This window comes from Antrostomus carolinensis, unplaced genomic scaffold (assembly GCF_000700745.2).
Source record: "Antrostomus carolinensis isolate BGI_N321 unplaced genomic scaffold, ASM70074v2 scaffold25163, whole genome shotgun sequence".
NCBI lineage: Eukaryota > Metazoa > Chordata > Aves > Caprimulgiformes > Caprimulgidae > Antrostomus > Antrostomus carolinensis.
This window is the reverse complement of record NW_010307630.1, coordinates 1,836-28,741: the sequence shown is the minus strand read 5'-3', so window position 1 is coordinate 28,741 and position 26,906 is coordinate 1,836. Positions and strand designations below refer to the sequence as shown.

The window sequence follows — 26,906 nt, the reverse complement described above, 5'->3', positions numbered from 1 at the left end:
TTAAGCATTTGGAGAGGATTTTCTGTTTTAGTATCTCTGAGAAGAATTCTTTTGGCATGGACCAGAACTGCTTTTTGTAACTAGTGGGCACAGCCAGGTGATTTACTTCAGAACTTCAGTATTGCTTCAAACCTGAAGTGCTAATACAGCTGTAGTATTTGTTTGGATAAAAATAAAGCCATGCTTACTGGGGGCTTACGTTTGATAGAAGTGTGATTTAAGCTCAGGTCTTCAAAGCTGAAAGCCTACTTGAGTTTCTTATTATATCACTTGGTCTCAAGTGATTTTATTACTGCAGTGTCAAATATATTGAAGTGATAGAGCAATCTTAAACTTGAAGAAAAGCAGAGAAATAACATGCTGGTAGGAAACTAGCGACTGTAAAATCTTGTGTGATAAAGTACACTGTCTTAATGTAAACTGTAAATGACAACACAGCGTAATGGAGTGGATTGTTCATGGCTTTTAACAGTTTAATGAAATGCTGCTACTCAATCCCCCCCTCCCCCCTTTTAGAAAGAGTAATTGCTTGGATGTTTCAGGGTTTCCACATCAATCTTAAGAGCAACGTAAACCTGCTTTGTGATGTTCCCTAGTCTTTCAAATACTTGCAGAAAGAGACAGTGTTTTATTATGTATTACGTAGTCCACATGCTCCCTGGCTGTCAGAAGGATGAGTGAAAGAGTATCTAGGAAAATCATAGATACCCACACATTGTATTGGGTTAAGTGCAGACAAGTGATCGCTGGGTCTGCATGGAAGACGTGGTTCTTGACTGCAGCATGCTGCTTATGTTCTGCTTGAAGTACAATTTGCCCATGATAGGTTTCAAAAAAGATAACTTAAGTGCCTGCAGATCTCTTCACTGTCTCCCTCACACAGCCAAGTACCGAAGTTATATAACTTGTATACACGCACTGGGAGTCTTCTATTACAAAATTACTAATTATGGTCTTTAAATGAGACCTTTTTCCTTTAGCAGGCAAATGTTGCCTTTTTCATAATTAATAATTCTAAAATAATAACAATAATGAATAATAATACTTGTCCATTGTGTTTGATTACTCATTACCTACTACCCACACTTGCACTGACTATAAAATTACTCATTAAATATTGTTTTCATTGCCTTTGGCCCTTTTATCAACACTCTGCTTTGTAGTCTCACAAGGTAAGGATTAGTTTTCTTAGTTATTTGAGATAAAGTGATGTTAGCTCTCTGTTACAGTGATTTTACAGATTTTCATGTTTTCCCAGTAGGAAGTATGGAGAAGGAATTTACCTTTGGAAGTAGAGTTGTTATCCTTACTTACAGTTACTTTCACCAATCTAGAAATGACTGTAAAAGCTGGTGGTACGGCAATAAATTCCAGTTGTGTACATGTGTAGGCCTTGTTGATTTTTGTTGGGTTTTGATAGCATATGTCAGGTTCATAGAATATTGATAGGTATCAATAGGTCTAGATTTAAAGATATTTTCTTTTGATAATCAGTAACATTTAATATAAAAGGTCTGTTACAAATAAATCATACACCTTCGTTTGTGTGAGTTTTCAACTTAGTATGATGATGATGACTTTGTTTTATAAACATATTCTCTCTTGTGGCTGAAAATAACTGCAGGGATTTATGCAATGTGTATAACAAATGGAAGCTATACTGTTATCTTCTGATGCAAGCATGCATGCTTGGGGCTTCTGTGGTTCTATTTTCTTAAATCCTGAGGCAGAAGTGTAGAAATATGTGTAGCTTGATGGTGGATGAGCTATGTATTTAATATAAACACAGGTCAGATGCATCTGGAGCTTCTGGATGTTACTGTCTCAGATTGCTGAAAGTTTCAACATGTATTACCACTGAAGAGAGAGGCAGTGAGTAGTGCTGTGTTATCCTCTTCAGTACATGTATCAGATAGGCTTCTAGGATTGCATAGTATTGCCCCAAGTTTTCTTGAATATGACCATAAAAGAAAGAGCCTAATGCCTACAAATCTTGGAAAGTAACAGTGGTACTAGAATTTGAAATTTTAAACTGGAATAAAGTAACTCTACATAGAGAAAAGTCAAATTTGATAAATAATATAAACGAATGTAAAACATTTCAAAGAAAATCTACCCTCCTGACTAGCTCATCCTTGAAAAAGAGGATCCTTCCCTCCTGTCCTGCTTGCACAACATGTATTATTTGCCTAGGCGGCTCCCATTGCTTGCATTATTTGCTGGGTCACTGAAAACATCTCTTACTGCTTCAGAAGCCTGGGTATTTTCTATTCTACAGGCAACATCTCCCTGCTGCTCTCAGGAGTTTGTCTCCCCTTTCCTTTTTCTCCAGTCTGATAGTACCTGAAGAAAAGAGTCTTTCATGAGACTAAATTTTACTTGAAACCTTATCTATGTGATATAATGAACAAATAAGGAATAATGCAGTACAGGTAAGATGTGAGGAATTCATATATGAGTAGATTCATGTTACATTGATAGTGAAAGAAATTAGAATGTTTAAAATTCCTATGTTTATTATAGTATTTTCTAGTGAATAGCAACCTCTTAAAGAAGAGTTTTACTACTGTGGGTAAGAAGAGTTCCCCTGTAAGACAGAGCAACTCCTTTGTTCTCAACTTAGATCTCTGTGTCTTCAGATATCCCAAGAACTTCCTAGAGAATTTAACTTTTTAATCTTACCACTACTGTAAAACTATTGCAAGCAAAACTCCTGTTCTTATTAAGTCTGACTGGCATGTAACCAAGCTTATGGAGCATTCCAGCTCACGACTCCCTGGGATATTTCTACTTCCATCCTGTTTCCTATTAGCTTACTAGTCGAGTTTTTATTCTTCACCCGTGTTTTTTCCTGTTAACCTATTAGCCTATGTTTTATGCACAGTTACATGCAGTTTTACCTCTGTTACTTATACACCTCTAGACACTGATGTCTAATTGAAAAATTTAAAGGCAGTGAACAGGTTTAGATCCTGAGTGTTACACAATGGTCAGCCTCTGAAACTTGAGAAACCTCTGACACTGAGTTCATTCAGTTGCTCTTGGGAAATTATTAATTTGCTTTTCCTTCAGAAAATGCCATATTTCCATGCCACAATAAGCAGGTCAGGACAAGTGCACAGTGCTTGTCATAGGCTCCCATGCTCACTCTAACAAAACATACTATGTAGCAAATTGTCTGTCCTGGTGTACTAATGAAGTATTCAATAATAGTTTTGTGACAGAGTACTATATACTGTCGAGGTAATAAATATTTTCTCATGGTGATGCAGGTGGCTGACATTGCTGCTGATTTATCACATTTCCTCAGTTCCAGTCCTTTCCTGCCATGCATAGTCTGTCTTCAGGTTTCTGCATACAAAAAATGAAAATCTGAAAGTGAGAGGGAAAATGATTTCTTAAGTCTAAATATATTTCTTTGAATTTGTATTTACATTTGATCCAAGGGATAAGATTTCTTGTCGTGGGTTCTGAGAAGTTTACAACACTGTAGTAGAGAAAATATCACTATATACTGATGCGTGTTTTGAATTTAGCTAGTTAGGACAGAGTTTGTGTTATAAAATGCCCTGTTTACATCCATTCTTAAAAGCTAAAATTGAGAAATATAAGCAGTTATCTGAATAAGGGAAAGAATGGTTAGAGTGTCTTTTAAAATTCTGCAAAACATTGCTATTGATTTTTTGCTCTAATGTGTAGCCATCCTAAATTTACTGAACCCGTATTGCATCGTCCATCTGCTTTCTGTATCATACTGGCTTGTCTCCCTAATGTCTGTTGATTGTGTGAAAGTTGTTTTTTATGGGGCTACAGCAGATCTGGAAAAACTTTTAATATGTTGTCATGCTTTGTCAGTACAGGTCTCCAGGTTAGCTGATGTCATGGTCAGACATGGTGTGAAGAAAGGAGATCGTGTGGTCATCTATATGCCCATGATTCCACAGACAGTGTACTGTATGCTGGCTTGTGCAAGAATAGGAGCCATCCATAGCCTGATTTTTGGTGGATTTGCATCTAAAGAGCTTTCTGTTCGTATTGATCATGCAAAGGTAATACCTATTTGGAACAGCAAACACCATTGCATTAGTTATGCATATAAATCAATGTCAAAACCCCTTTTTTCCAGAGAGGATAACATTTCTCTTTGTGTGGCTTGCAGTCTCAATTTGCTTATAATACCTGACATTGAAATGTGAACAAAGTGCTACATCTGTGCTGAGAGTGATAGGTTAGTAGCAGACATTGAGATACAAGTTTTGACCTCTTTTATAAAAGCATGAGTTTAATATGTTACTGTCTGTTTAGCACATACTTTCTTCTCCCATTTATCAGTCTTTGTCTACAAAGCTTCACCTTAAAATTGGCTTTTCACCCAGGATTTTCCTCAAGCGTATGAGGAAAGTGCTGTCAACCCTAAATGACTTCATTGGTTTACTTGATGTTTATACATGTTAGGTAGTATGTTTTTCAGCGATATAGCTGCTTCATCTAATTTGTACATTAATCAAGGCAACTAAGGAACCAGTTGTCTTAAGTGAGTGACTCTGCAGAAAACATAATTAATAGAGGTGATCGCTTTAAAGACTTACAAGTTCGGCACAAGTTGAACGTGTTTGTAAATTGTTAACTAAGTTGTAAGTGAAAATGCAGATAGTACTTTAATAACCTACTTAGTAGCTTACATCTGCATATTAGTAGCTTGTGTATGCATGTTTCAAACCAACTAATAATGTTTGTACTGGAAGTTTCTGTTCTGTTTTCTATCAGTGAACAAGATGAAAGTCTTTGTCATCTTGATCAGTCACCTAGATCATTCAGACCATCCGTGGTAGCCATCTATCACTGAGTCATGTTGGTTAGGCATATAAGCAAAAACATTATGCAGGGTAAAGCCCATAGGATTTCTGGAACTTTGACTTAGATTTTTGTGTACAGAAGTGCTTTTCAGATCCCCAAGTCTTGAATTTTATGAATATTTGTAAATAGAAAGTTGATTGCATTCCTCCTCCTCCTCCCCCCTCTTGATGTTTTAACAAAGTGGAACTGAAATGGTTTGTTGCAATTGTGAAAAAGAGCTTGGGGAAGGCTTAACAACAGCTCCATAGTTTTCTCTGTCTTTCTTCTTGCTCCCTCACTTTCAATGAGCTGCAAAAATTAATTTTAACTCATAGAAGCTTTTGATTAGGGAAAAATAATGTAGAAGAAAAATGGTTAGACTTTTAAAATGGAAGTTGCTACAATATGAATCATCTAGCATGTTTCCTTTTAGTGTATTTTACGAATATCAATTAATTAATCCCAGTGGACTTTCTCTGAGGAACAAAGGGAGACAGCACAGTAACCATAATCCTTACTTCAAGCATTAAAAAGAAAACAGAGAAAGTTTAAATGATTTACCCATGGTCACACAGCAAGCCTTTCTCAGGCTTAGCTATAGAATTCCTAGCTGCAGGCCATGGAATATATTCTAATTTACATTGCCTTTTTCTTTTTTCTTTAAAAGGCACGTCTAAATATTTTGAATGAGTTTTCGTCCATCTGATGGGTAATGAAAGTGTGAGTAAAGAGGACAGGCACATCCTCAATCTAAATTTCAAATCATGCCCCAATTTTGCAGTACTGTAAAGCTTTCTTGATGAGTGAATTGCACACTATTGAGATTATTTAAAGGTGTGTATATAAGTAGCTGTGATAGATGATATTCTGCTGAGCTCAGAAGTTAATTGAAGCATTCTCGAAAAACCCTGACCTTTCTGTTAGGTTTTTATGTGAATTCATTTAGGTGCTGCACTACAGGACCTAATGTTGGTAAGATTAATTAGAAGGAGTTAAATATGTAGATTGGAAAGCTGACTGTGGGATGCTCTTGTGGAAGAAAGGTCAAATTTCACATTTTATTGTGCTAGCTAAGTGAAAGAAATAACATGCACTTTCTAGTGACTATGAAAAGGTACATAAACTGTATCAGTTTACCTTAATTTATCTTAAATTATATATTAGTCTGGGAATGCTGCAAAGTCCTGCAGCTGATTATTTTTACTCTTGACAGATATTGGCAGTTACAGATGTTCTGTGGTGAATTGTGATGAAGTGATACAGAGCATGAGAACAGGCATTTCTTGTCATCTTTCTGTTCACCTGAATCTGGGAATATTTAGTTTGCAATATTGAAACTGTAGATACTTTTGAAGGACATTAACTATATTTTGTGAAATTAGCATGACATCTTTTTGTGCACTTTGTATTAGTAAACTAGGAAAACTAAGAAGGATACTTAAGAACAATATGTTTATATGCTTATCTGATAGGGTAGTTACTATGCCTTCAACAACCAAATTTTCTCATGATTTTTGAATCACAATAATTACATAGCAATTCCAGAGGGCTTTTTAGATTTTAAGTCCAAACCCTGCAAAATAAAATGCAAGTAATGGTGTTTTTCAGATGTGATTTTTGAAAATGCTTCACTAAAGCAGTATTGTGATTTGCAAGTGAACAACAATTCTTTGAAATACAAAATGTACGAGACACCGAAGTTATTAAAAACTATCTGTTAGTATCTTCCATTGAGGTCAGAAGTGCTATATTCCTCACTTACTTAAGTTGACACATTAGAGGATTTTAATAAGATTTTCATGGAGCCACAGAAGAGGTGGGAAATGGGTGTATAAAAGCAATATGGGAGCAGAGATAAATATGGGAGCAGTTAAAGCCAGTAATGGACCTTTGATTTGCACAGAGTGATCCATGATGCTTTCAAGTAGCAACCCTCACTTGGGAAATACATCACCTTAGCCAATTTAGTACTGGTTATTTTTACATTTCCTTACTGCATACAAAGCAGTTGATGGGCAGAGGCGACACCATTTACAAATGACTGTAAACATGGTGTTGACAACAGTCTTTCATCTTAACAATTAAATAGAACTGTGTTAATATCTTACAGTAATTACAGTCTAATTGCAGGGTAGCCTCCAGATGAATTTTCAGTTTATCTGCATTGTATTGTATCATCTTTTATTAAAATCAGTGCATCCCAAAAGAGAAAGATGACAAATGCAGAAGTTTTAAAGCTAATCTGAAATCTTTATTTTGAATACAAACTAATTAGCAAACTTCCCTCAATGCCAGATTTGGACAGGAAACATTTTATTATTGCACAAGAAAACAATTTAATCTGTGCTGTCTGTGCTGAGTTCAATGCAGCCTTGACTGTGACATTGTACCTACTTAATGAGATTTATGCTAATGCATACAATTAGTGAACTAGCTTGATGAGGGGCATATTATAAATACACTTCTAGAACTCCAAAAGCAAGGAGATTGAAGACTCATTCTTCTCCAGTTAAAATGTGTTCTAACATGTGGTTTCTTTGGTGTTGCTTTCTGTTCCCTGAAATACAAGAAATAAAACCAGTGATCTTGGGACCTAAGTCAAAATAATTTGTATTCAGGTTTCTTGACTTAGGAAATCTTAAGTAAAACCTGGGCTTAATTTAATCACAAAGATGCTGAATACACAATTGGAAATATAAATTATTCTAAAAAAACTCACAGAACTGTGGAAATCTGATTTTTAGTAGTTTTGCATCCTGAATCCTGCAGCCATCACTTGGAAGACTCTAGCTTTATTTCCCTCTTGTGCTTTATGACTTCACCTTATTCTCTTCCTGTATTTCTAGTTTCCTGTCATCTCTTGTTTGCTGCCTTTTTCCCCTTTCCCCTATTTTCCCTCCTGTGCCATTTAATTTCAGGCTGGAAAAGAGCCATCAAATGCTATAGCTAGTTTTGAAATATGCCGTTGGGTGCGGGCAGATAACTAGAAATCAAGCTAAACAAGACAGATAATTGTTGACATCACTGTGCTACTTTTCCTTAATGGAGGGGCTAAGATGAAGATAGGTTTTTCTTTCTGTTAATTATTTTTTGTGTGACTTACAAAAACTTAATACTGTTGATTTCTTACTCAAATTTGTTTGAAAATGGTGAAAAGTGTCAAAAGTTATTAGTGTGCTCCTGAACAAAACCAGATGCATGGACAGCAAGATCACACAAGCTTAGTTTCCTTAGAAAACTGATCTAAACCCCTGTTTCTAATTATTTGAAGATAGTTTTTATACATTGAGCATCTTTAATCAAAGAATTGAATGGAAAACATGTTATTAGGTTACATAAATAAAATATATTGCAAATGTATACATTAACAGTCTAACTTCTTTATATTAGCCCAAACTTATTGTAACAGCAAGTTTTGGAGTAGAACCGAAAAGGAAAGTGGAATATATATCCCTCCTAGAAGGAGCACTGGCAAGTGCACAGAGCAGACCTGATAAAGTTCTCATTTACAGGCGACCTAATTTGGTGAGTGTACAATTGTTGCGCCTTTATGTTAATTTTCAGATGTGCATGTACTCCATGTACCTTTTCTCTTTTACAAGTAAAATTTTTGATGTATCTGTTATAGTTTGTTTTTGATGTATCTGTTATAGTTTGTTTTTGAATTTGCTGTGTGAACTTTATATTCTTAAGATGTAAATAGTAAATAGAACTAATGCAGCAGAGAGATTACTGTGCAGAAAGTTGAATAGTGCTGTACAGAAGATTGCATAGTACGTAGTTGTTGACCCACTTTCATTTATTCCATCTGTTTTTCTTTCAACACTTTTCTGTTTTTCAATGGACAGGGCCATGTTCCTCTTGCCCCAGGTCGTGATCTTGACTGGGAAGAAGAGCTTGCAAAAGCACATTGTTGTAAATGTGTCTCTGTTCCCTCAGACCATCCACTTTATATTCTGTATACATCTGGAACAACAGGCTTGCCCAAGGTAAAGGACTATCTGTAGTTTAAGTGTCTGTGACCAATGTATTTGCAGTTCCACTTGAGAAGGTACTTAATTAAAAAGGTTGAAGTGTTTGCCAGAGCTCAGTGCTATACATTATAAGCATTGCTAGAAATGGTTTAATCTCATTTATTCACATTTCACTACTTTAAAGTCAGTGTCTAGGAACAGAAGACTTTTGTTTATTTAAATAGTAGTAATAAAGATAAACTGCATTTACTTCAAGATGTTTGTACAGTATACACTTTTCAGGACAGCAGAATGTCTTTTATCTGTTATTATCATCTGTGTTTTAACTGTTTGAGGTAAGCGTAGCATAGCCACTTAATGGCAAGATTATTTAATAGAACACTCGTGTGATAGCATTTATTGCTGAATAATCTTTCCTTATTCATTATTTGCATATTAGCTAATCTTCAGATTAAACGGAATTAAGCATGTTCTGAAGGCTTGTGTTACTGAACAGTTCTGAGAATGTAATTCCCTTGAAAATGAAAGTTTGGACTGAGTAATTGTAAACTTACAGAGGGCATTCTTTGAAAATGTTTACTTTCAAATGTCAATTAGTCTTAATGATCTATTTTTAAAATATCTTATTTTAAAAGCAAACTCTTCAGTGTTTGCTTGGTACTTGCAATTCTCTTCTAAGGTGTAAAAGACAAGCTGAATAGAGATTTCTGGTGGTGGTTTTACCACCACAAACTCAGAGACGGTATCACACATCTCTGGATATGCAGTGCTTAGACTACTACTAGAAAATTATTTAATGATGTGGCCTATAAAGTTCAGAATCCAGGAGGAGGTAAGGGAAAACAAACATCAATTTTGCTGAGAACAAATGTCTTCTGCTTTTGCCTTGAACATGGGTACTTTAAAGCAACTTATGTATCTTGAATTATATTGTCGAAAGGTCCAAGATAAGATCCTTTGTTACAACAGGTCTTGACTGTTAGTTTCAGAATATAGTATCTCGGAGATAAAAGTTCTCAGAAATTTACTTCACTGTATTGGCTCTCCAGAGAAAAATATAGACACCTTGATGAATTAATCACCCTTATAAGAGGGAGATTGTCAACTAGCAGTAAGCTGCAATGAATAACTTAATGAATAAAATAACTTTTTTATTAATTTTACTAACTTGCTTTTAAATGGTCATGCAAGTAAAATTAGTCAGTTATGGCCTTCATAACAAAACTTTTGTTAATCTCAGAGCAGGGACTAAGATAGAGCTGAGACTAACAAAGGCAATCTGCTCTCTGAAATCTGTGAAGTGTTAGCTAACCATTCTCTGCTGTGGCAATCTCAATGAGTTAAGATATCTCTGCAGTCATTCATTTCTTGGACGAGGCTTGAAGGTGTCTATTTCATTCTATTGACTACATAGAGAGAATGTACCTTGCCTAGCACAGACAGATAGCTGTATTGCAATGTCTGCACTGTAGATGTTGTTTGGTCAGATGAATCTCACCTGAATTTTAGTCATGACATCAGGACGTAGTTTTCTTAATTCTTTCTTCTAGAAACAGTGTACTAAAAGATAATGAAGTGTATAGTAAACATTCAAATATTACAAAATATTTCAAAGTTTTTCCTATTAACAGTGTTCCAGAGCCCTTTTTTTTGTCTTACCGAGATGCATGATGCTATTGATACTGTCTTGTTCTAATTTTCAAATCCCTCTTTTAGATTAAGACTGTGATGTTCTTCATTGTGCATTTGAATGTGTACTTCAAGCTAGATACGAAACCTTTCAAAAATAGACGAATGGTTCAAGCCAGTTTTCTGACATCTTTAGAAAGAGTCAGTGCAGACAGAGGGGTACATTTCAGGGAGTAATTCACCCCAGTTATTTCAGGGATCAGGTACTCCATGGATGCTCCTCTTTTCCAGAGGTGATACAGAGAGACTAGGCAATGAATTTAAAACATGCCTAGCATTTAGATGGCCACAGTTTAAGTGAGGTAAATATTAAATCTCTTATTTTTTGTCAGTGTACGTTGACTAAATATTTTTATATCTGATTTTAATGAGAGAATTCTAGTCTTTGTTAGTTGTCTTCTGAGAACTGTTGTCATCTAGGGCTTGGCTTGGGTTTTTATGTTTGTTGTATTGTACATTTGTTTATTTGTTTGTTTTCCAAAATTACTTCTATCACAAGCATATGCTTGTTGGAATAGATCCTTTTCTTAAGTGAGAAGTATTGGGATCAGACAACTTGAAGTCTATTGCTGCTAAACCCCCCTAAATTTCATTAAATAAAGGAATATCATCCTTCAAATGATCTTAATTATTCAAATTTTCTCATTTAGGGTGTTGTCAGACCAACAGGTGGATATGCAGTTATGCTGAACTGGACAATGTCAGCTATATATGGACTCAGATCTGGTGAGGTAATTCTGCTTAAATGTCATGTAAATGTTTTTGAACTCCTCTTAACAACTCCCCAGTATATTTATATTTTTATTTCATTTTAGGTGTGGTGGGCAGCTTCTGATTTAGGCTGGGTTGTTGGTCATTCCTACATTTGCTATGGGCCTCTCCTTCATGGAAATACTACAGTTTTGTATGAGGTATGATCCATTCTAAAACGCAGCCTTTGAAAAGTCACCATCTCCTCCCATGGATGATCCTGATGATCCTGTTTATGCCTGTCCATTCTTCATGCCATATGTATTTAAATTGTGTGTATGTCTTCAGTGTTTTTACTCTCTCATCTATTATAGCAATTCTTAAGGAAAACTTACTTCACTATCCTTCAAACTTGTCTACTTCATCTGTGTGACTAGTGATGGTCAGTGGGGCAAGGAACTCCAAAACAACAGACGTAGACATGGCAGATGGTGGAGTGTACCAACTTCAGCCACAGGCTGTTAGACTACCTTTATTATGGATCTAGGAGAGGGTGTTGTGTTTTGTGGGTCTGGAGATGGCAGATTCTTACTGGATCTGAGTTGGAGGCAATTGGGAGCTCTGTGGTTGCAGTCAGAACTCTTAAGGATACTCGTCTATTATTTCTTCTCTCAACCACTCAAGGCACCTGAAGCCAAGACTCAGATGACATTCAGGTCTTGGTCCTTTTCCTTGGGATGCAACTCAGTGAAGTAGAGAGGAGACTAATCCAATTAGAGTGACCTGCTGCATCCTAACTTTGGCCCTCAAAAAAGCAATCATGCTGCCTTACATTGTTTTTTTTCAGAAGTTATTGATAATTCTCTAATAACCAGACAAGAAGATACAGTGTTGCTTGAACCATCTTCTTTATTCTTCTGGGAGTGAATCCAGTATCCACCAGTGAAAGCAAAAGACATTTTATGTAAAAGCACCGACATTGTTAGTTCTTAAGCATGCTGAGAGTTGGTTGCCTGCATTCACTTAACATTATAAATTCCAGCATCTCCAGCACTGTGCAGAGTGAAGCCCACCTAGTAATTGTTCTGGTTTTTTCAGCACTCCTAGTGGCAGAAGTTGTATTATCATTGTGGCATGCTCATCACCTCTGTTGATTTGTAGTGTTAATTAGAAATGTGTCAACTGTTATAGAAAATCTAATGGTATCTCATGGCAAAGCATACAAGAACTGCAAAAGTAGAGTTAATGTTCTGGATACTGAGGGCATGAACAAGCATATGAAACAGGCTTCAATGGCATCGTCAATATAGCAGTTGTTAGAGCACAATCTGTACCTAGTGTCTGAGGAGCAGGGGAGTCAGCATGACATGGTGGAAACATGCTGGTTTACAGACCACTGTCAAGTGCAGAAGTTCTGCATAAAGAAATGTGTATTATGATTAAACTTTCTCCATCTTCCTGCTAATACACCATACAAGTGAAGATGACCATAACAGAACAGAAATGGAATGTTACTGTTTTCAGGAACAAGTATTATCAGAACAATCCTTTGGTGTTTGCACAACCAGTTAAGTTGGTATTGGTTGAGATGTTCCTCACTGTTAATGAACTTATAAACTGCTGTTTGTGGGTAACTGGTACTGGGATTGTGTCTGAATTTTGAGTAAATATGTTTCTGAATCCTGGGGATACTGAAGAAGCATGAACAGTTGTTGTAAGGTGAGGTTGCCTCCAAAATTGTTTGAAAGCTGCTGCATCAAACACTACAGAACTGACTAGCACTTCCTGCATCCTGTTTTGGAAGTTAGAAGTATACTTTACTGCTCAAAGTTCACTGTATAAACATATAAGTGAGATTTGCACAAGCAGAAGACACCTCTTGAAGCAGGTCAAGAATCCCCAAGTCCAGAAAAGCAATGTTTGTTAGGGGTGCATGTACATGATATTTAGAATCAGAGCAATAGTGTAGTTCTGAAATAAATCTTCTGATTGTCCTTGCTTATTGATTTCGTTCACAGCGTGGTTTTAGACATATGAATGATGTCTTAACAGAGAAAGCTGAGACAGAAGCTTTGCCACTTGGGATAAAAGGATAGGATCCAATGAGTGGGACTGCACTGCTGTGAAGTTCTCCAGAGCAAATGAAAAATACACGTGCTAACAGAAAGCTTTAAAACTGTCAAGAGCTCCCACCTGATTTTACTTCTCGTGCTATGCAAAAGGGACAAATGCTATGTGCAACTTCGTATTTACTAATGACCACCAGCTGTCTGCTTGTTCTGACTTTCATCTGCTACTTTATTTCTTCCAAGCTGTGGCCTCTATCTTCATCACCAGCCCTATTTCCTTTGCTGTTTCTACTTTATAAACAATATATTTCTAATGATGCTATTAAAATTATTCCTCCTTTCCTACTGCTGCATTTTGCGATAGTGACAACTGTTGCTTTGGCCTCCCAGAATGTTGAGCAAGGGCAACCTGTTTGACAGCATGTGCTCTGAAAGGCCCCAAAGTTTCTCCAGCATATGCATCACCCTGTTGCTAATGTCAAGCCTACTACCAAGTGGAGAGAACTGACAAGTAGTGCTGCATTCCTTTCAAGCAGATGAAAACCATCTTCTAGAAGAGATGGGACAACTATGCTGCAGAGGTGGCATGGTACACGTGCCCTTACCATAGAGATCTTGAACAGATTATCAGGAGAGAAGAGCGCTCTGTGAAGCCCACTCCTTATGAGGACATTCACATGCACTTGGTCCCAGGATTAGCAGTCCTGGGACACAGTCTAGGGACACGCATGGCAATGGTGCTGCACGTGTCTACATGTTTGCAACCCACAGAGGACACCTGCGAGGCAACATGTGGGAACATCCCCTTGACCCACTCTCTGCCATGGCAGGCAATGGGAACTGCAAAATCAGTGGTGTGGATGCCCCCCTGAGTAAGTGTGGATGCTCCTTTCCTGTACGTGTACTGAGTGTGGGACTGTGTTTAGGAGTTATCTGGCAGAATCAGGGCACTGGTTGCAGAGCAGCAGAAAGGTGGTGTAAGTCTCTGTATTGACTTGTGAGAGCTGCTGAGCCTTGAGAGACAATTTCCCAGGGGCTGTGAGCTGTGAGGGAAGTTCTGTGGAGCAAGAAGCTCCATTAGAGACCACTTGTCCCGTCCCAGCTCTGCCTGTGTGACAGGCACAGTCCTGGCAGCTGCATAAGCTGAGGATATAGCACGCCTTGAAAACACAGCTCTCCTAGGCTCCTGCACAAAAACCCTGCCACACTGTCTCTTCCTCTCCTGAAATATCATGTATAAAGGACCTACTCAGTGGTGGTAGTGGTACTGGTACTTCTGGCCCTAGGTCAGATCCTTTCCTTGCCCTGCAATCAGCTGCTTGTACAACAAGTACTGTTCAGGATGATACCATTTCTTTGAAACGCAGTGGTTAAGGTAATGGTTATTGGCAATATAAGATATCTTCCTCTACCCCAGGTCACATTTGGCAAGGGTCATAAAGGGAAGGGCACTGTGGGCTCAGGTAAGGCATAGTTGGATTAGCAAGCTTTACCCAAAACATTTGATTGAATGCAGCAAGGGAGCGCGCGAAGCACACAAGTGTGGAGGAGGGGAAAACTAAGGACAGAGAAAAGTATTGTGAATCAGTTTCTCTTTAGTTGTTGCTTAACAGTTACCAGATTGAAAGACATGATATCCAGTGGAATTCCTCCCATCCCACTCCATGCACTCCAGAATGCTTAGTGCCTTGATGACTGTCTTCAGTGAAAGAGACACAAGTGCATTGCTGGATGTCCCACCTATGACAGAGAGCTCTGCAGACAGGGACTGCAGAAACTCTGCTCATTGTTTCAGTCTGAAGGAAGGTCTCAAAGTTGTCCTCGCAGATGGTTCAGACTAAAAGTGACACCCCAGATTTGGGAAGTTCTGGAAGCATTTGCACAGTGTCTATCTCACATAGCCCAGTGTCTTTCAGATGACCAAATGTAGATTGCTGTCCCATTATGCATGCAGTAGAAGTGCAATTAATTTGGGCCTGTGCTGCACCTCTGTCAGTGTACCTTGTGGTGTGGCACACAAGGGTATCATCTCTCATGATGCTCACTGGCATAGAGGATAATGTGAATGATCTGGCAAGGAGGCACTGGCCTATGCTTTGGTTCTGTGACTGCAGATATGGAAGATAGGGAATATAGAAACTTTATAGTGGAGCCTACTGGCTATGTGTGAACTGACATGCTATTGTCATCTGCACGAAATAGATGAAGGGGACAGCGTGACACTTCCTAGGAGAGAAGTCCCTTCAGTCAAAGGAGCAAAGATCTGTAGCATAGCTTTCCATCAGAAATCTTTGAACTGCTTTTTTGGTCCAGTGAACATGGCAAAGTCTAGTCTAAAGTAAGCCTCAAATAACATTTAATGGATGAGGTGAAGAGCATTGGCATTAAATGGTTTGATCTACTAATCTGGTCTAATTCACCTCGCCACTTGCTATGTAAACAAAGTCTGTGACACCATATGTGCTCCAATTCATATTTCATGTTATTATTTCACATGATACTAAGTTTATTTTTCCCAGTGCATGTAGTAGGAAGATTGGTAATCTCTCATAGAACAGAAGATTGTGCTTAGGTGACACCTGTGTATGTTGTTTTGTGCAAAATCCTGTTGTTTATCATTTTTGACAGAAAAATGTAAAATAAGAAACAAATTGTAATATTTAAAAGCAAAGCAAATGTTGGGGTCTTAAAAATGTGTTTTAGCATTTGTTCTTTTCTTTGTGGTTAACTTTTAACTTTGTGGTTAACTTTTAAAAGCATTAAATTTTTCTTCTGTTCTTGGAAAGACTGAGTAGTGTGTTAAGTTATTCTATGAAATAGAAGAGGAGCTTTTGTCAGGATGTTTTTCTTCCATGTAATTTTGTGATCTGCAGGATCTGAGGCAAATAGCTTTTTTTTTAGCTTCTAGGCATTGGATTGATTTTTCAATAATCTTTCAGAAAAGCAGAAACAAAAACCTGTTTGCAAAACAGGTATTTTTTATTAAATATTAAAGTCCACAAAGTGATAATAACAAGCACAAGGGTTTTTCTCTCCCAAAACAGCTGAGACAGAGAAGCCCATATGCCTTAATGCTCCCAGCCAATGACTGCAGCAGCTGGGGAAAACTTAAACAAATGCTTATTCTTAATTTGAAACTCAATGTATCTTCTGTCCAGATAGTTTACTGACTTGCTTACTGTCAGTGTTGAGCGTGAAAGCTTGCAATAAATGCATTATTTAAATATATGATGCAGAGAATATCTACAGTGCAACTATGGCAATAAAATCAGCCATTCATTTGAGTATTGCTTATGCTTAGCTCTTTTTTGAAGAGTCTCCGATATGGTAATCTGGTGCAATCCACTTGCTTCTGTGTGTTTACAAACCAGCTCACTGTGGAACTTCTGAAAGCTTTTGAGTCAGTGACAGGCGTCAGCTTGCTGATTGCAGGAGTGATGCTTGGGTCTTAGTGCATGTACAAGTTCTGAAGGACATTAGGAAGCAAAGTTATTTCTAGGACATTGCAAATTAAAGGTAACCAAGTAATTTTTTTTTAAAAGAAAGGTGGAAGGAGTTAGTTTAAAAGCAATAGGGCAAAGTCCTAGAAAAAGAAAAAAAGGCAGAATTCAAGAGGAACGGGTAAGTGAAAGAATATGTTAAACTCATGAAGTAGAGTCTCTTGCAGAAAGGATTCCTTAGTAACTAAATATATCTTTATGTGGAAAAAAGAGTACAGTAAGTTTCCCACAGTTCATATGTTCAAATACATATATATACATGGATTTGTATAGATGGGTAAAAACGTCCAGAAGAGCTAACACTATATACTTATGTACTTGAACTTGTGAATAACTTCAGATGCAGAGGTGGATTTTTGACATTTTGTAATACATGCATACATGCTGTTCAGCTATCCTTATACCTTTTGCTCATCTCAGAGGTCATGCTTGTAAGATTCTTCCTGTGTGTTATCCATTTTTGTAGGACAAGTATGAATACATCTGTGAGAACTCCTAAAAGTTCACTAAATAATTTGGGGATTGATTTCAATATCTTGATTTAAGTCATGTAGGCTCAGTTAACTGCTCAGGAAAGAGAGACATCACTGCAGTGTTCTTTCTATTGCATTTAAAAATGATCGTTTTTCCTGTGAAGAAGATAAAGTCTAGACTCTTTTCTGCAATATTGTGGTGACAGAAGGGACCACTGTGAACAAGATAAACAAGATTTGTCTCTGAAAAATTAACTGAAGTATGCATGGCTTTGCATACTCAGGTATTCAGTGTGCATTTTTTACCTGCCTTTTCCTGAGGTGAAAAGGTGAGGAAGAACAGTCTGTGTGCTGCACTTAAATACCACAAGACTCCATTTGTCCCTCTCCTGTCAGGTGGTAAAAGTCTTTGCTGTTACATATTTATAGTATGTAAAGACTTTGTGAAATCTTTGGAAATTCAATATCCTTAAGCAAAAAAGCCTGTTGGCTTATTTTGACCTTGTTCTGATGTCTGGAAATGAAGGCTTAGAAGGGCGTGTGGACATCACTGTAAGCTATATTTAATTAAGTACTAACATGCTGTCCTTCAGTCTTGAATCTGCTTTCACAACAACTTAAATTATTTGTGTAGGTAATCAGAGTTAATTAGTATGTTCAAGACTTACAAAGCAGAAATATACTCTAGGAAAAGAATATCTATTCTTTGTTGATCCGGTAGCTGATGACATTTTTTGTGTTGGTATGGTTCAATATGTGAGGTTAATTTTCTGGTATATGGTCTCCACACAAGCTAGGAATCTTAACTTTCTTACTTCACTTGGATTTACTCACCTAGAACAGACCTTCTGGACGAAGTTAAAAGATAGAAAAGCACAGCACAGGCCTGTGCCTTCTCAGGTCAACTGTTAAGTGGATTGCTAACTCTGCAGTATGTAATAGTCCTCCAGTTAGGATCAATTCTGGTTTCACACGATACAGTAAATTGTTGACTGTTTCGGCTAAAGACTGTGCAGAGCAAATTCTTATTTGTATGTGTAGGAGTGTGAGAAATCCCAGCGTATGCTGCTAACAGCTGTCCTTGCAGTGTCAATGTGTGCCATTCATGTGCATTCCCATATGCAGATGGGTGTTCTAAGGTAAGCCTACATGCTATGTAAATATGCCTATATAGATATTAATGTCTTTTTTCCCTGTCATGGATATGACTTCCTTACATTTGTAAGAATGTGTATTTAATCATCCACAATTTTCAGTTGAATTTTTTTTTTTTTTTTTTAATTTTAGAATCCTACTTTATGAATAATATGGTCCTCTCTTAAGCTCTTTCACTTTTTAATCAAGAAATTTTGGAGGCAGTGAATACAACATACCTAATCGGAGTGTATTGACACTAAATGTGTGAGTTCATGTTAAATTTGGAGAAGAAAGAAATTGAGCTCTTTTCTAGACTGATTTTATAACTTGCACAATTCACCTAATGTTGAGTAGTTTTCAGACCCTGTCTCCACCTTTATTTCATTTCCAGATGCTCAGTATATTTCTAGTATGCAATGTTGTGCTTCGGTGGCTTCAGGATCTCTACAAATAATTAAACAGAGAACTCCAGTTATAAATTACTTTCGCTAGAAAAATAGAAATAAAATAGTTAAAAAAAGTAGAAAGAAATAGTTTTTATTCCTTTATAAGTTTAATTCTGTTACAAAAGAGTTCCATTTCCTAGTTTGTCTGGAAAAGCCCCAGTGATTTCCCACTACATTAAGAATTTTAAGGCTGGAAACCACTGTGGTTGACGTCTCTGATATTCTGAATAACAAGGAGCAAAAACTTCACCCAGTAGCAGAAATGTACATTTATAGAATCAAATTTCATATTAGCCTGAGTATTAAATGACTACAGTCTAATTAATGTTTAAACACCTAATAGATGTTAATTAGATTCTTATTCCAAAGGGATTAACTCATCACCACCATGCTGGTTATGTAGAAGAAGATAGAGATGTGAGAAAAAAGTAAATTTCTCTGAGATAAGGAAAAGACTGGTAGTTTTATAGTACCTGTTTTTGACCACTGATACACTGGGACACATTAAAATTGTTGCATGAATTTGGCAGAAGATAATAACTAAAATAAATACTTCAATGAAGAGGCTTTCATTGTAGCAGGTGTAGAGTAAGACAAGAAGGAACAGGGAGAAAGGCAATGTGTTCCTTCAGCAGTCTCTGTTACGTGGTAATTTTACAGTGAAGTTTTATCTCTGTGTGAATGCGTGGGGATCAAGATGGTTATTGTTGTTACAGAGGTACTGCTGAATTTAGAATGTGTTGATGGTGGAAAATAAAAAGAGTAAAAACCCTATTTCTTTAACAGTGAGTATTAAAGAAAATGTTAACGTCTGGTTGACCTACATGTCTGCTTTGTGATTTTTTGCTCTTGGTGACAACATTACTAAACAGTAATTGCACATTTCCCATTTTTCTTTCTCTGAGATGCCACCAGTCAGGTCTTCAGGCACTGTTCTTGACACCAGTGTCATCTTTTTGAGGATTAAAAATGGGGAAAAAGAAAGAAGGCTACTGTACACACAAGGAGAAAAATAATGTTTACAAAGAGGAATAGTGTATAATTTTTCCTCTGCTCAGAAGACTTCCTTAACAGTGAATATTTATGAATTTGTAGTCAAAGTTTTTTCCTAAATGATTGCCTAATGATGGGTTTGGAGTTAGGGAGTGTCAGTATGCCGTTTAGGTATGGGAAAAGAATACCTCATCCCCTTTGCATAGGGACAACCACTACTGAATATAAACTGGACTGACTTAATACCCTCGCTTCTTAAAGTGATTTATTTGTTTTTAAGTTACTTAGTAGGTGACAACTTGTAATTTTAACAATTGCTATGGAAACTACATGCTTTCAGTTTTTACTTGCTGTAACACCATTTTCAGGAATGTGAAAACAGTAGTGAATTGCTTTGAATACAGCAAGGTTTGTTGTTCTTTTCTTTTAATAATCTGTTCTGGATTGTTTTTCTCCAAGGCATGACAAACATCAGCTATAAATAAGCTACTTGAAGTCTCACAGCCCACTCTGGGTTGGTCTTCGTAGCGGGATCACAAGCTGTAAGCAACAGGGCAGCATGAAGAGAAAGTCTGCTACCTGTGATCCTGCAGTGTCAGGAAAAAGGCAGCATAGTAGTTCCAGTGCCTGGGACTTTGAATTTGAGCTAGGGTGAGGAGGATTCCCACGCTTGCCAAGAAGCCATGCATTAAGGGCTTCATTTGAGTGGTCTAGACAGAGGAGGAGCTATTGTTGCACACAGAGCTGTAACAAGACGTTGCTGTGCACCTGGAGCTTTCCTTCCAGTGCTTACTGGGGTCCTTCCAGTCCCTACTGCTGCAACAAATCCGCAGGGTACACACCAGTGCAACAGGCTTAAAATTAGTTTCATTTGGCACAGCTGTTAGCAACTTAGGGACATGCAGCCTTTCTACGGTTTCTGTAAGCCATTATCGTCAGCTCACAAAGCAAGCACTGCGTGTAGAGTTGCCAGTGTTGTGTTCTTTCAGCCATCATCCATGCTGACTGTATTTGTGGAGTGAATTCAGTAGGACATACCATCTCAAGTCCTTCTGCTGGAGGTTTGGCAGCAGGGCCAGCAGCAGAAAGATGAATGACTCTCTATTGTTTTGAATCTTGATGTGTCAGGATTTTGTGTATGCTTTCGTGTCAGCAGGTTTTAGTAGCAATGACTTCCATGTATAATACTTGTTATGCAGAGAGAATTTCCTCCTCATAATTTTGAATTTATCTTTAGTTGAAGGGCCCTTTGTTGTTAGGGCTCAGACAGAAAGGGAATTGCTGAGCTGTTACTGATGCTCTATTGATTATTTTATTATAGCTCCTCTTACATGTATTTTTCCTCAAGTCCTGGTGGCTTCTGACTTTTTCTGCAGGATAACTTTTCTATCTCCTTGGTCATTCTTGCTGCCTGACTATGAGTCTTCTTTCATAATCATGTATTATCCATCAACACAGTCTGCCCTGAGGATGTCTGCTCAGCTGGTAGACATCTGATAAATTACATGCTAAATCTAGGTATTTCCAGAAAGATGTTCCTATCTTTCTGTCTGTCTCAGAGTCTCTTTGTAGGTTATTAAAAGCAAGTCTTTTCTCGTTGAATCCTCGTAGCTGATAAAGGAAGTATCTGTTTCTACTTTGCTTTTTTAAGTTAGGTGAGGCAGATCACTCTCTTTCTGACTGCCTTGTTCTTATTTACCATGCTCTCACTTCCTGCCAACCACAGATGTTATTGCCAGTAATTTTTAAAATAAATTTTCATCTCCAGTATTGATGCAAATACTGAATAACAACAGGTCTTGAACTGATCCCTGCGGAAATCCAGTGGAAACATCTCATTTGCTCAGTTCCCAATTGAATCAGCAAACTGTAAGCATATTCTGAATTCAGTTACTCTGTACTTTATTGTTTATATTGTCAACTTTTTAAAAATCAAAATTCCATGTGGTAATAAACTTCTCATGGCATCTTGCAGTTACTTCTTAAATTTTTGTATAATAAATGAGGACTCTCTTTGGCAATGTTATTTGTAGTTTTATGGGCTCTGAAATTAAGTTGCACTGTCTCAGGTTTGTTTTGCTTATGTCACTTTTTGTTTATGCATTTGCTAAACTGTGAACAGCTGCCAAAGCACCAGGAAAGTTTTTCTGCAGAACCAGTAAAAATATTTTACAGATAGGCCAGATTTTTTTTTTTTCGAAATTAATATTTTCATATTCATTCTTATTCTTTGGGTGTTTTTTCCTATTGTCTATCAAGGGAACTTTCTGTTCCTTTGTTTACGCTGTTTGTGTTACTTGTTTTTCTCCTAGATCTGAGAATGGTACTTCTCCAAACCGAAGCTGTTCTAACTTATCTGTGACATATAAACATCAGCCTGTCAGAGCCCTGCCTGCCTGCCTGTGCATTCTTGAAGGCTTATCTGCTTGTGTTGAAGATGCATTAAGGCTCAAGCTCAAGATTGCTGGAGGTGTAAGGCACGGGCACGGCTGCAGTGTAGCTCAGACAGGGACCAAGGGTGAGGACCTGAGCGTCAGCCACCTCCTGAGCAAGGAGGCTCCCCTCAGCTCTTCTCACAACTCTGCTCTTTTCCCAGTGGTCTGATCCAAGGTTACACAGCTGCACCATGGCAAATCTGGCCTTGAGCATCAGCTACCAAGCCCCTAGGAGGGAGTGGGTGTGCTCGGGGCAAGACACAGCCCTTTTATAAGCTCTGGACATTTCCATTTGGTTAAAAATAACAACCTACATCGTTACTGGCAGACAACCAATTTCAGATTGCTTCAGTTTGTTTTATTGCTCTCTGAGATGATTGCAAATAGTGCTAGTTCAGTTGTGTAATTAATTAATGAGTTTATGGAAATACAGACTTTTTTCAGTCTGAGACCATTTGTTTAAGTGTTAGTGATGAGGGCTTGAACTCCTAACCACATGGTTGCAGATCTGCAGGTATAGTGAAGATTATAGGGAGATGATATGAATTTGAATAAATAGGTTCATGAGCAAATATTGATGAACACTTGGATGAACACATGAAAATTGAGATTAAGAAGCGTGCAAGGAGTGTGCTTGAAGACAGTATGGTGAAATATTTTCCTTTTGGGACTTCATTATATGACAGAAAAGGGGGCTTTTCCACTGTGCATTGTTTTGTCTTGTTTCTTTTTCCTTTTTCGGTGCTCCTCCACTGCAGCACTCCTCTCACCAGCAGCATCTCACCATAGGGCTGCAAAGCCAATGGTTTGTATCCCACCTCCAGCGTACTGCAGTCTTTAAAGCTCCCAAATGGTCCATCAGTGCTCTTGTCAGTGTTCAGGCACAGCTGAATGCAGAACAATCCTCGGGAAGACTGCAGTGGGGAAGGCAAGTGGGAGAGAAAGGTGGGATCCCTGTGAGTCTGCATCGCACCCAGTGTGCTGCTTTTTATGATGGGATGGGGCAACTAAGTTGATTTGTGTGTGTTTTCATAAAGACATTTAATGTGTTACTATGCCTCATTATCAGAATAAAAATAGTGGATTTAGTAAATTCTTCAAGGTATTCAAATGCCTGTGTTCCTTTTGCATCCTGGTAAAATGAAAACTATTAATTAGAGTTTCATATGCTGGGTTTTTTTTCCACTGGACCTATTAATCTGTCTATTCCAAATTTGCATTTACACAAGGATGGTGAAGGTATGAATTTATCTTGTGACCAGTGAGCTGCTGTAAAGATGGTGACATTTCAGTAGTGAAACTTTCTCTGTGTTTGTGGCTTCTTGTGTAAAGCATTGAGAAACATGCTTGCAATATGAAAAGTGTATGTCTCTCCTAACTTATCTGCTCTGTCAATGTTCATCTTCCTAGTGTGGCCTTTCTAGTGAAGAGGTTATGGCAATACCTGTAGAGCTAAAGCTCGTTCTAAATTAACATAATCTTTTCATAATTTCAGAATATGTGTCAAGCATTTCACGCACTGTGGTAATTACATACAGGAAAATTGTGATTATATGATCCTGTACCAACTACTTTTCATATTTGCAGCACCACTGAAAAGTATTTTTTATTATTTTTTGTTATTATTACTTGCCATTGGACAATTTGTCACATCTGATTACTTCTGTTTATAATTCTTCTGACTATGTCCCCTAGTTTAAGACAATATTTAGTTTTAAAATAACCCAACCACAAACCGGACTACAGTCTGGTACCACATTAAAAAAGAAAAGGCATCTTTGACTTCTCTCCAGTCTTCACAAAGGTGATAAGAAGCCAGTTGTAAGCAGGTAAGTGGGAATTTTTCCAGAATTAGGAGTAAATTTCTAGGTAAGAAAAGCTGGCATTATGTCCCATAGGCCTGTGCATGGGGGATATAGCTGCAGTGCCACTGTGTCCAGAGACTCCTAGTTCAGTGGGACTCTGGGTGTTTTACAGGCATCTTCACAGTAAGTGTAGAGGTAGTCATGACTCCCTCTGCTGCTAGTGTAATAACAACTCTGTGGTTGTCTTTTCATTTGCATGTCCATTTGTCCAGTTTTTCTAAGTGACAGATAGTATTTGCTGTGTTCTTTCAAGAGGTTGTGTCCAAAGCTTGTGATTTATTTCTACAAGTGAATATGCATACAATATTATTATTTTCAATAAAGCATTCTTTAAGGTCTTGAAATTACTTCTCTTGCTGTGCTACCACTACTGTTATGTGTTCAAGCCTTGAACTGTCAAGGAATTATGAAATATTTTTATCTTGTGACATTTTAAATTATTCTCTCCATAGGGGAAGCCTGTGGGAACGCCAGATGCTGGTGCCTATTTCCGTGTGCTAGCAGAGCATGAAGTAGCTGCCTTCTTTACTTCACCAACTGCAATTAGAGCAATCCGTCAGCAGGACCCTGAGGCAGCCTTGGGAAAGCAGTACTCTCTGAAAAGGTGAACTAAGGATACACTGGAAGTTTTTTCTTACAGAAACAGGATGAATGAATTAAGAATAGCAGAGTGTCTGGGGCTTTGCCCACCTCAGTATAGGAGAATTCAAATGTATTCTTGACAATTTAGGTGTATGTGTATTTGCTTGTAAATTTATATTGATCGTTTGGAGGAGATGAAAGCTGTTAAAAATATTATGACTCTAAGGTTAAGAGCTCTTACTGATTTAGGGTTACTTTCTCAAGCTTAATTTTACTCCACTGTGTTTATAACCTGTAATACAGTCTTGGATTACATGCTCCTGTACTGTTTTCCCACATGACCTCTAATTTAGAATGCACAGGATCTTTAGTGTTCGTTTTATCAGCAGCTAGTCAATGTTTTGTTTATCTCCCCATAATTTAGTGGTCCAAACACTGAGCTATTTGCTATCTCATGCTGTTTTTAAGGTGCTTATCACTATACTATCAGCATGTTACAAAATCATGACTGAGTTCATCCTCACAAATCCCCTGTGAGTGGTATTGTTTGTATTTTGCAGATGAGAAGCTGAAGCACAGAGAGATTAAGGTCAAAGTCTTCTGTTAGTTTTGAATATCCCGTCTGAGCCACTGAACTACCAGTATTTCAGAGTTATTAGAGTTACATGGTTAGAATGCATTATTAGCATTATATTAATAAAATGCCTCTCACACTGACTTGCTTCTGTAAGTGTTTAGTAAGTACTTCTACAGACCAAGTTGCTGTATCTTATAGCAATCAGTCTAAAAATGGAAAATACATGGGTTTGGACCACATCAAATCTTGAAGTTGAATAATTTGCTCAGCATCAAGCAAGGACTGTGTCAGACTCTTTTTATATCACACTTGTCCAAAGAGAAGGGAAGATGCAAAGCCTTGTAGCTTCTTTAGACCTTCACATTCTTAATTGCTCAGGAAAGTTTTATTAGTAAGCTGGATTTATTCCTGAGGTATTAATTACAAGTTCATAATTACTTTCTTCCATTTATTTGGAGTGCTATCATCAATCTTTACCCCTCCTTGAAACAGGAAACAAGCTCATTTGAGACCCTAAAGCACTGTCCTTCTATGATGTTTATTGACAAGAAAGCGATTGCTGTTCCTCAGCATTTTTTAGGCAATGACTAAAATGATTTAGTCTGTCTTTAGAGTATTCATTCAGTGGAAAATCTGTTAACCTGCTTTTTTGGCCAGATGAGAATTCTACACAAGAGTCTCCTTGCTGATATCAGTTGCCCCAGATTTAAAGAGGTATTTCATCATTCCTGTTCAGTGCATAGTTAACGAACTTCTCCATTTGTCTGCAAATTTAGTTGTCTCATAATTCAGTCAGCTTGAGCCATGTCATTCCCTCTTATGTGACTTCTTTTTACTAAACCCTCTAGTGCAGCATTTAATATCTTGTATTCTCTTGGATTGTTTTAAGTCAGTACTATATAAATCCCAAAGTCTTTTTTCACCCATAGGTGAAAATGATTTTGGATTTTATATAGTACTGACTTAAGTCCGGTGAATGTTCTCCAACCAACCAGTATAGTGCAGTACATTTGACAGTCTTCAGCATGTCTCTCTTTTCATGTTAGACTAGGATTATTTTACTGTTAGGCCTAGTCTTTACAGTCTAACTGCTTGGCTGTTTGTGATACTGTGGTGTAGATTACTGAATTTGGAAGGGTGCTCAAAATTAGACTGTCTATCCTATGATGATTTCAATATTAACATCCAGCTAGTTATAGTGCATGTCCATTTTATGGGTTAAGGTGCAGTTAAAAAAGGGGGTCCAACAGGTGATTAAAATTTCCATTCTAGGAAAATTCTAGCTTTTGGGTGTTTCTTGGGTGGACTTTTCCATCCAAGGTCAAGTGAATTCTGTTTGTTTCAGTTTGAAATCGGTCTTTACTTTTAGTTCATTTACTTCATCTATCATGCTTTCTTCTCTGTTACATGGTGCAGAATCTTTGAAATTAGGTCTTTCTGCTACCTGGGCTAAGATATATGCCTACTTACTCTAGAGACTCCAAAACACATGTCCAGGAATGCTGTCCTGAAAGAGGTTTCCACCATGGCACATTTCATTCCTGAAAACTTCTTTTAAAAAACTGATAAAGGTCAATGTCACTTCTTAAAATTCCTGTTCAGTAAGACAATTACTGATAAGGTACAGATTTGACAGGCAA

The 26,906-nt window shown here is 37.5% G+C and overlaps 1 protein-coding gene across 1 annotated transcript in view; it reads left to right on the top strand.

The window, feature by feature from the left end:
• ACSS3 (acyl-CoA synthetase short chain family member 3) overlaps nucleotides 1–24,715 on the top strand; it is a gene marked incomplete at its 5' end in the record, with an annotated part of 31,043 nt that extends 6,328 nt beyond the window's left edge. The window contains 6 exons of the mRNA XM_029084382.1: nucleotides 3,861–4,049; nucleotides 8,227–8,361; nucleotides 8,685–8,825; nucleotides 11,150–11,230; nucleotides 11,315–11,410; nucleotides 24,560–24,715. Of these exons, the coding sequence (XP_028940215.1) occupies nucleotides 3,861–4,049; nucleotides 8,227–8,361; nucleotides 8,685–8,825; nucleotides 11,150–11,230; nucleotides 11,315–11,410; nucleotides 24,560–24,715 (798 nt within the window). The remainder of the gene's footprint in view (nucleotides 1–3,860; nucleotides 4,050–8,226; nucleotides 8,362–8,684; nucleotides 8,826–11,149; nucleotides 11,231–11,314; nucleotides 11,411–24,559) is intronic.
• Nucleotides 24,716–26,906: the final 2,191 nt, after the last annotated feature.